The 10841-nt window shown below is 37.0% G+C and overlaps 1 protein-coding gene across 1 annotated transcript in view; it reads left to right on the forward strand.

Annotated features, from left to right (window-relative positions):
• GRID2 (glutamate ionotropic receptor delta type subunit 2) overlaps positions 1 to 8466 on the forward strand; it is a 1498284-nt gene extending 1489818 nt beyond the window's left edge. The window contains exons 15-16 of the mRNA XM_044681588.1: positions 4849 to 5089; positions 8044 to 8466. Coding sequence (XP_044537523.1) covers positions 4849 to 5089; positions 8044 to 8466 — 664 coding nt within the window. The remainder of the gene's footprint in view (positions 1 to 4848; positions 5090 to 8043) is intronic.
• Positions 8467 to 10841: the final 2375 nt, after the last annotated feature.

Below are 10841 nucleotides of genomic sequence, written 5' to 3' on the forward strand. Positions count from 1 at the left end.
GACCCCCATTGCCTAGCCCTTACCATTCTTTTGCCTTGGAGCCAATATTGGCTCCAAGACAGAAGCAATTACATCCCTTTGCCAGTTCAAAGTTTCTCCGTCATGCCTTGGTCCAAGAGTGAGTGAAATGTAGCATGAGCATACAATTCTCACACAGGAACTTAACTGCTCTTTAAGACAAACTTGACCCCTAGAAAAGAGAATTTATAATTTCAGGTTTTCCAGTGGCTGTCATTGGAGGTGCAAAAATAGGAATAATAGTTTCACAAATCACAAATACAGACATGGAAAGCAAAGTCCATGGCAGTCAAATGAGAGCACATGGGAAATAGAACCTCAGAACTAGTGCTATTTCCACTGAACCACACTGAGTCCTTCTGAAGAAACTTTATCCCCACCTCTCACCCCACTCCCAACCACACACATCCCAAACCCTTCTGGAGCTTAGGTATTTTGGCAGAGCCAAGGCACACTTTAAAGCAAACCACAATCACCTTGTTAAGATAAATTCAGTTGAAGTGGTGGGCAAAAAACCCTTAGAAAAAAGGCCACATGGAAGACAAAACCCCAGGACACTACTAGAAAGGACAGAAACTCCATAAGTCCACCCAGGTCGAGAAGGTGTAAGATAGAAGTTGGAGGATCAGCCCTGGAATTAGCCATCTATCTATTTAGTGTTACAAACTAGGGCCGAAATTCCATTTTTTCTAGGTTCTAAAAGTCAAATGCTGTCCATAGTCCTAAATTCCCATGCCCTGCACAAAGTGGACCCAGATTGTTACATCTCTAGCTATTTGTGTTTTGGAGAGTCCTACAGTCAAAATCTCGGTGGATCAAAATAGAAACCCCTCCTGATGCCTCATCACTCAAACTGAGATTTACAGATCATAGAGCATATTTACAGAATATAAGTGTAAAGAGTATGCTATCTGATGTGCTTTCAAGATCTCAAGGAAAACTTCTCTAGCCAAAAAATACCTCTAGCTTCCTGAGCTAAAATTTCCAAATCGTATTCGTCTCCCTTTGCTTAAAGGATTCTATTTCCCCATTTAATAAGTAGAAGAAGTTTCTAGAAATCCACAATTGAAAAGGTAAGGGGAGAGACCACTAATCAAACTAGCATTTCCTAGTCAAGCACCCATAATTCAAGTAGCAGAATCGGCCACACATGTATAGAGGTCAAAGGATAATCATGACCCCATGAGGGGTAAAATAATCATGTCTTAGAAACAATGGAAGCTTCATGTTCTTTCCTGACAACAGATAAAAAATGTGATGGTATGAGGGCACCAGGGATCATGAAAGGGCTAACAAGAACACAAGAAAGGAGAAACTGGAGAAGATACTTTCGTTTCTCCTTGGACTGAGCTGGGGCATATGCCTCAGTTGGTGCAATCTACCCAGTGTCTGAAAAATGAGATATATATCTATGTAGAAAGATCTATATGCTCTCTAAAATACCCACCATTAATTTTTTCCTGTGGGTGGACCTGGAAGGAAAGATTGGATCTTTCTTGTCTCCCAGGAGAAGACATAGAGGACCACTAGTAATACCACTGGACTTAGAATTGGAAAGTTCTGAATTTGAATCCCAATTCTATTACTTACCTACAAAGTAGCTGTGCGACTCTGCAAAAGTCACTCAATTTCTATAAATCCTTTTATACTATGAGCTTGAGAGAGAATTTCAAAGATGTATGTAAGCTACAATACAATAAACACATTAAAAGTGAACTCTGTGCCAGGCATATAAATAAGGAAAAGAAAGTCCCTGCCCTCCAGGACCTTACTGTAAAAGAGAAAACAATATAGAAAAGGATGCTGAAAAGTGACAGGAAGGGACTCCAGAGACTACTCCAGGGCAGGAACATGATGAAGATGATGGCGAAGTCAAAGTAAGTAGAGCAGCTGAGGCAAAAGATGAGATGACTAAGATTCTGAGCCATCTATAAAGGGAGGTTATGTGAGGAGTTTTTTGCTCTGCCCTCCAATCAGAGAGGCAGAAGTAACTGAGGGTGCTAAGGAGGTGTGAATGGCCAACTGAATCAATCTCCTTGGTGAGAAATTGATGAGTTTTTACTGGATAGGGTATGATGAAGATAATGGTGGAAATTATGTAGAGGTTATGCTGATGATGGGAGAGGAGAGTGCCATGAATGAATGAATGAATGAATGAATGAATGAATGAATGAAAAAAGCATTTAATAAGGGCTTACTAGGTACTACGCACTCTGCATACAAATACAGAACTGCCCTCAAGGAATTTATACTCTAATGAGGGAATAGAACTATGCATATAAGTGGTCAGGGAAGGGAATTTTGTTCTGGATGTCACAGAGATGTTGAGTGTAGCATTAAGGCAGCCCCCCTGGTACAGCCTTTCCAGAGACAATGGTAGTATTGATTTATAGCAATTTAAAGCAAAAGGTTAAAAGTGGATGGAAAGATATGGTGGCAATGGAGAAAATGGCTAGAGGGCAGAAAAATAAAAAAAATAAGCTTAACATAAACTTTACTTTTTATAAATATTATCTCATTTTACCCTTACAATAATCTTTCAAGGTAGGGGCTATTATTCTCATTTTACAGTTGAAGAACTGAGGTACAGAGAGGATAAATGAAACGTCCAGGGTAATACTAGTGTCTGAGTCTGAATTTGAACTCAGGACTTCCTGACTCCAGGAAGGAACTCTTATCTATTGCCTTGCCTAAATAAGGACACAGGATGCCCAGAAGTTCAGAGCAGAGTGGCTAAGTTCCTCCTGGGCTTGGTCTCTGTACCTCTAAAGTAGAGAATAGAACATTAGAAGCAACAGAATGAGAAAAATAGCCAGAATATGGAAGGAAGGGACTAAACTGACTCTAACAACGGTCTGTCACTTGCATCTGTTCCAGTTCTAATGTCCTCCATTAAATTCCAGCTCTAGTCCTCATATATCTCATAGCAGATATCCTGGAAACTTTTAAATTATTTTCACAAGGCCTCATAAGCTTTCCCAGGCCCTCCTCAAGGAAAAGGCTTTCATGACTGACAATTAACCAAGTGATCAGACTTCACTCTAGAGCTGACCGCTTTGAATACAGAAAAGCTTGCATGGCCAGGCCAGAGCCATCCCTGGAGATCCTTGAAGAAGGTGAGCAACTGGAGAAATCAGTGAAACCAAACCAAGCTAGACACTGCCCCCCCCACCCCCAGAAGCGTGGAGGGACTGACCTTAATACTAAGTCCCAATTCGGAAAGTAAGACTCAAAGAATGAGTAAAGAATACAAAAGGCCATCTAAATTCAGTGAGGCTTTGGACAGAGAATCTACAATCTGAAGTGGTAGGGAGAGTCTACAGGGCGAAGAAATCACCGAGCATTTCTGACCTCCTCCTTCCCACTCCCTGCCTTTTTATTATCATTCTGGATGGAAGGAAGAGGATGCCAGCCAAGGCTTTGTATAATTCCATGAGTTTTTATTGGGGGGGGGCGGGTTCTCTTGTTTTCACTTTGGGTTTTATTTTAATTGTTCTTCAAAACTGGTATTTGAAAACATAAGAAAACTCTTGCCAAAAGTTGCTGTTACTTAGATCAATAAATAGCTTGATTAAATATATTTATATATGTATGTAACTATAGGATACAAATCAATATATTTAATTATGTATGCATATATATTATATTCGTGTGTTTCGTATACATCCATGTTATATGTATATACACATATAATACATATAATACACATACATACATATAATGCATATGTAAATGTACAGTCAGCTTGGTGAAATTGCTAAAAAGACCTCCAAAAGTGAGTTATTTGCTCCTTTCAGGTAGGCTTATTTCTATTAAAAAAAATAAATAAAAATGGGGGGGAGTGGGCAGCTAGGTGGCATGGTGGATTGAGAGCTAGATCTAGAGATAGGAGGTCCTGGGTTCAAATCTGACATCGGACACTACCTACCTGTGTGTGACTCTGGGCAAGTCATTTAGCCCCCCTCACCTAGCCCTTACTGCCTTTCTAAGCCTTAGGACCAATCCCCAGTATTGATTCTAGGACAGAAGGTAAAGGTTTTTTAAAAAATCAAGCTAGCACTATTAGTTTTAAGTTACTTTTCTTCGAAGTTACTACTAGGTTAAATTAGGAGTTTAAAGTACAAAAAGCTGCCGTTGCCAGCCGATGATAAAAAGAGAAGTGTTTCTTATTTTAATTTATTAACCTAACCTGAAAGCTGCTCAATAACTTTGCTTCTTGTTCTTCAAGGTAAGATGTATTTCCCCCTTTGGCATTAAAAAGAAAAGCAAACCAGTTGTGTGCAAAACCAGAAACAATGTATTTTATCAACTTCAAAATTGTCCCAGGGCTTTCTCCCACATCATGTTAAATAATAGAAGCCTTTTTAATTGAATTTCTTTGTATGTACCATATGCTGCATGGTGGCGTGCCAGCATCTTGCTGTAAGCAGCAAAATGTTCCTTATAAAAGCATTAGGATCTGGAGCGTCATTTTGTTTCAAAGACCATAGAACAGTGTAGCAGCATGAAACCACACAAAAAATACTGCCTAGGAAATGTAATTGTAAAAACACATTGTAGTTACCCCAGGGGAAATATAAATTATAGAGTACATGCCTGCTAGCACACACAAATTCCCAGAAAGAAAACACCTTGTGGTATAAACTCTATCTGTTGAATTGCAACAATGGAGTTTCTCATTACCCAGCATTCTCTCTGCAGCTTGTTTTCCTTTTGACAGACACTATACTTGAGTGGGACTATACAACAGATGGGTTTTTCTATGCCTATATATCCTAACACTTGTCTTTTTTTTCTTCTCTTTCCTTCCCCCACCCCCACCCACCCAAGAATCCTAGAACTTCAACAGAATGGAGACATGGATATTCTGAAGCATAAGTGGTGGCCAAAGAATGGCCAATGTGACTTGTACTCTTCTGTGGACACTAAACAGAAAGGCAGCGCCCTGGACATAAAGAGCTTTGCCGGCGTCTTCTGCATTCTAGCAGCAGGGATTGTTCTCTCCTGCTTCATAGCAATGCTGGAAACCTGGTGGAACAAGAGGAAAGGCTCCCGGGTCCCATCAAAAGAGGTATTGGCTTGCCAGCTTCCCGACTCTTCAGAGACCCCGTGTATTAGAACAAGGCTTTCATCTTCGTGGCCTTGTCTAAGATTTGCAGAAAGGAGAATCTTGAAGACAGGCACATGGGAGAAGAGTTGGTAGTTGGGCAACTACTGAGCAATAATGTCTTCTTGCTTAGAAGACTCTGAATTAAACTGACAAAAGTAAAATTGGCACCCAAAATACAACTTTCTGCTTTAGAGCAAAGAAAATGAAAAGCACACTATAGTATTCTAAATACTGAAGATCCCATTTACTCCCCAGCTCAGTGTAGCCTTGAATCTGGCGATTCTTGGAGGCTCTTTCCAAGTGACAGATATGTGTCTCTCTCTATCTGAATTCAATGTGTGACAAATCTCTCAGGCCTAAAAAAATGACACCTATCTCCTCCTCACTACTGCTATGTTAAAGAAACATAATTAACGTACGTTTTTCAGCAAGAGGTATGAAAGAGGAGAAAAATGCACCATTGCTAATTACTATCCCTCTCTACACCCCCTTTCTCGGACACAGACCTACGGAAAATGGCCAACTTTATCCTGACTGTGGAATTAGTCAGAATCATCTTCCCCCTTCCTGAAATGGTTATAAATGACCATTGGAAGAGCCACATCCATTTTCTCAGTAATTACAAGTGGCCATAAAGATGCATATAGTACTACTTTTCAAAAGAAAAAAATTCCTTGCTTTCTCTAAATATTCTGTTTTCATATATACAGCAGCAGAAAGAAACCAAATGAGAGAGGAAAATACCTGAATATCTTTCTTCATTTTTAATAGCAAATAGAAAAATGTCCAGATATACTAAAATGGTATTAACATAAATACTAGTTAGAATGAATAAAATGTACTTGTATAATATATTCACAGAAATGTGTTACTTATAGTCCTTTGAAATAAACAAAGCAACTATGGCTTTTTTAGTTTTTTAGGTATTTCAAAGACTTAAATGCATTGATGAAAGTGATCAGTGATTCATAAAGCAATATATATATATATATACATATATTTATAGTTATAGTCATTTTAGTGTTCCCTTCTGGTTTCATGGGATCTCAGAACAACATTTTCTCCAAATATTATTTTTAATATCTCCCTGATGACTTAGTCTATACAATTAGCCATGCTATTAATGAAGAGTTTCTTAAACTAAGAAATATGTCAGCCCAACTGAATTAGTGGATTCTGAATTAACAAAACATTATTTAAAAAATAGTTTAACAAGAGGCAGCTAAGTGGATAGAGAGCCATGCCTAAAGATGGGAGATCCAGGTTCAAATCTGACCTCAGATGCTTCTTAGCTCTGTGAGCCTGGGTAAATCACTTAATCCCAGTTGCCTAGCCTTTATCATTCTTATGCCTTGGAACTGATACTTAGTATCATTTCAAAGCAGAAGGTAAGAATTTAGAAAAAAATAATTTACATGTAAATGCAGCATCATAACTGAGATTTCATCTTCAAAAAAAATCTGGAAATTCCCTTGTATTTTGAATTTTTATAGGTACTATGAACATTTTTGCATCACTATATCTGTTGATGGATTGACTGCATTTCAGCTGCCAGAGGGACCATAAAATTGCATTTCCCAGGCTCCTAAAATCTTCGTAATAATATTACATTAACATGGTATTTTTATTCAATCTTGAGATGAGGAAGGAAGAGGAAAAATAATAATGTACATCAAAATAGCTGCCCTTTAGAGCCTATGACAGAAAGCACAATAGGGAAAATGTTTGAGCTCTGTTACATGGCAACCAATAGATATCCCTCTAAACAGGAGTCTCTTGTTTCTCTAATTATATTTTATTTTTTAAAAAACCATTCTGATATGTTTTTACTTCATGAGCCTAGCTAGAAAGAAAGAAAGTTGACGAAAAGAAGAATCTTTTTATCCTCGTGTATTTTCTCCACTATTTTCCAAAGTGAACATATTAATTAACATATTTAAATTAACATATTTAGTGAACATATTAAGTTTTAAAATCTGGTTTCACCCTTAATAATAGGAAGTTGCATTTCCTTTTCAATAGACCAAAGGGCCATAAGTGTTTTATAACTTGTTATACAAGATTGATTCTATAAGTAGATAGAATAAATTGTCACCTGCACAGTGTGACTTGAGAAGTGCTTATATGGTGGCTCTTTTACCACCAAATTATCTTCTCAAAACAAGTGCTATAAATTCAACCATCAGGAATTTAGTTCTTTGGGTAAAACATTCCCATCTCTAGCCATTCTCCTTTAAAACTCAAATAATTCCAGGATGGATTTACCATTCCATTTATTGGTATACGTTTTAGAAAATGGCAGCACTTACAGACCAGCAGTGTGACTTTATTTTGTGCATTTTTTCTACAATTGAAAACATAAACAATATATAAAAAGAAAATACAATGTAATAAAAAATATGTTTTTCAGTTAAATGTATTGGAAAATAGTTGATATTTTAAGTACAGACTGACTACCTAGCCAATTTATCACCAGAAAAGTGATTTAGTGAATTAATTTCTAATCTCACTTTCATTTATGGCAGGAAGAACCAGGCCAGTATGAGGCCACCAGGCACCTAGGAAGGAGAGTCCCTCAATTGGAACAAGAATGCCAAAAAGGGAAGGGGATTAACAAAGACAACTATACCTACTGCACAATTTTCTTATGAGCAACCCTGTTAGAGCATAATAATCACCTCTGTGTTACACCCACATCTTTGTAGTTAATGTGCTAAAATATTTAAAATGCAGTATGTTTATCTTAATGTAATTAGTTGCCGAGAAATAATTTTCTAAATGATTTTACACTTCAAACTAATACTAAAATTCAGTTAATTCCATTTCACATTTCCCAAACTATTTTCTTGGGCCTGTTCGGTGGACTGCAGCGATAATGAAAACTCTTATCTCCTTTCTTTTTTTCCCATCCCCAGGATGACAAGGAAATTGACCTGGAGCACCTCCACAGACGTGTCAATAGCTTGTGCACAGACGATGACAGTCCCCATAAACAGTTTTCCACCTCATCAATTGATTTGACTCCTCTGGACATTGACACATTGCCAACTCGACAAGCACTGGAACAAATCAGCGATTTCAGGAACACTCATATTACCACAACTACCTTCATCCCAGAGCAAATCCAGACTCTTAGCCGTACACTGTCAGCTAAGGCTGCTTCGGGTTTCTCGTTCGGCAACGTGCCTGACCACCGAACTGGGCCTTTCAGGCACAGGGCACCCAATGGCGGCTTTTTCAGGAGTCCCATCAAAACAATGTCATCCATCCCCTATCAACCGACTCCTACTCTTGGGCTGAACCTTGGTAATGACCCAGACCGAGGTACCTCCATATGACGGCCAGGCAAAGCTTCTTCACTATTTCTTTTTAGGACTCCCTTTGCAAGGAGCAATTGTAATATTGTGGGACTAACATGGATGTAACTTTTTTTTAAAAAAAAAATCAGGATTATTAGTAACAGCTCTAGATCTTTCTCTTGACCATCTCGCTTTCTCTCTCTTTATTTCTTCCTACCCATTTCCCTCCATTTTTTTTCCTTTAGTAACCTTGTTCCCCCAGAATATAGGACACTAGTATTCTATTAGTATGCTTTTCATATACTGTACTTCAAGTATAGGAAATGTGCACTGAATATACTAAAAGTATATGCAGGATTACTTTGACAAAAAAGGAGGCCTCCACAATGTCTCTCTTTTCTAAAAAAAAAAAGATAAACTTGCAATAATTTCATTCTTTTTCCATTTATTCTGCTGCATCCATCCAGTGCTCCGCTGCTGTTGTGTGTCCTTTAACTGTGGACCAAAGGCAACCCCTGCAGTGTAAAAAAGACCATTCAGGCCACATAACATGAGAATGCAGTTTTGTAGGACTACAAAAAGCCATCACTATGCCAGTAAAAACTACAGTTAAATTTACTCTTGCACTGCAACAGTGCATATGACCTTTATGTGATTGTACAGTATTAAAAGTTTTTTCTTATGTACAGTAAACTTTATCATGTGGCAGAAGCCTGTCGTGTTAAATAAATTAGTATCTCATATATATACATATATATGCACCTATATAATGTGTATATATATATATAACATGGTGGCCATTGCTATCGCAATTCATTTAATAAAGCTTTAGGTTTAAAAAAAGTTGTGTTGTATACAGGAAAGATAAAAAGTGCAGTGGATCTTTTCACTTAGAAAAGGCAGGTTGTTTTCATGAGATCCTGACTTGCATTGTTTGCCAACTTGAGCATATTTTATACATTTTTTAATTATTATTAGAACATCCAGGGCAATTTAGCGTTTGTACCTAGATGTAACTCATTTGAATAGGTTTTGCATTTGTTATTCAGAAGTGTATAAAGCTAACCTTGATAATTTTGCTTTTAATTAATTAGATAAATGGAAAATGCTATTAGCTAAACCATATCCATGACAGCTAATATAGCTCGCTAAGAGTTTAAACATAGATCATTGAAGGTTAATAAATTCTTTTCCAAAGCAGTAGACCAATCAATACAATAACTGTGTTAGTAGAAAGGAGGGGGAGCCTTTGAAAAATATTGATAGGGCCTTAATTACTGTCATATATTATCCTTAAAAAAAAAAGGCTCTCATTTTAATCCCTTTGGAATTTAGTTCTATTTAGAGGAGCTAAGTAATTTTTACATTAGTGCCAAGTGTACAGAAAGACAACAGCAAAAACTAGTGCTCCTTTGGGCACGACCCTTTTAAAGTCACATTCTTCCTTGTTAGAAATGTAGAATGAGCTTTCAGTTTGTAATCCTTAAATTAAAATGTGGTAAGTAGGAAGCAAGTAACTTATCCTGAATTTTTTTTTAATGCAGTCATACGCTTAATTTAATCCAATTTATTCCGTGGCTAGGATTGATATAGGAATCAGCCAATGTGAATTGCTTTAGGAGAAATTTAAAAGTATATTCTTCAGATATATTCTATTTTGATGGTAATTCTGTTCTGGGGAGCATCTTGTACTGTCACTGTTTTTGTACTAAATCTTCAAATATTGTCTACTGTGTAAGGCAGAATGATTTCTTATCATGCACAGATCATTTTGTTTCCAGGGCAGCAAGAATCTAAGTGCATGCACAACTTGTTTTCCCTTGTAAAATCCATGATCTCATTCAAAAATCTGATTTAAAAAAAAAAAGAAATCTTTACAAGAAGCTATGTAGGGATATACCAAATGTTACAGTGATTTTAGCTATAAACAAATTGTTAACCATGTACAATATTTAAAATAGGCCTATTTTGATGTGTTGCCTATTAAACAAATCACAAAACACTTTTTGGAGGCCTCAGTTAAAAGTGGCAGAGCTTTCTGTGTATAATTTGTCTAAATAATTTGTCTAATAAAATTGTTTTCTAAACTTGCTCTCATACCGTTTAGTCCCAAATAATGTGAAATTTTAAAAAGCTGTTTTTCCGGGCTTAAGCAGGTGCTTTTAGAAAATGTACCCTGGGTTCTTTTAAGAAACAGAATACATACGAATATGTATTCGATATGCACCAACAGTGCTGGCAAAAGGAATGGTTTGTGAGGGTACAAATACGTATGGTCCGCAGAAAACTAAAGGAAGGTACTCTTTTTTTTTTTGGAGTGCATTACAAATAACACATATACTATACAGAGTTCCATCTGGAAATTTTCATGGACACACTCATAAAAGAAAAAGACAAAGATGTGAGATTTTTAA

This window comes from Gracilinanus agilis, chromosome 6 (assembly GCF_016433145.1).
Source record: "Gracilinanus agilis isolate LMUSP501 chromosome 6, AgileGrace, whole genome shotgun sequence".
NCBI classification, from domain to species: Eukaryota; Metazoa; Chordata; class Mammalia; order Didelphimorphia; family Didelphidae; genus Gracilinanus; species Gracilinanus agilis.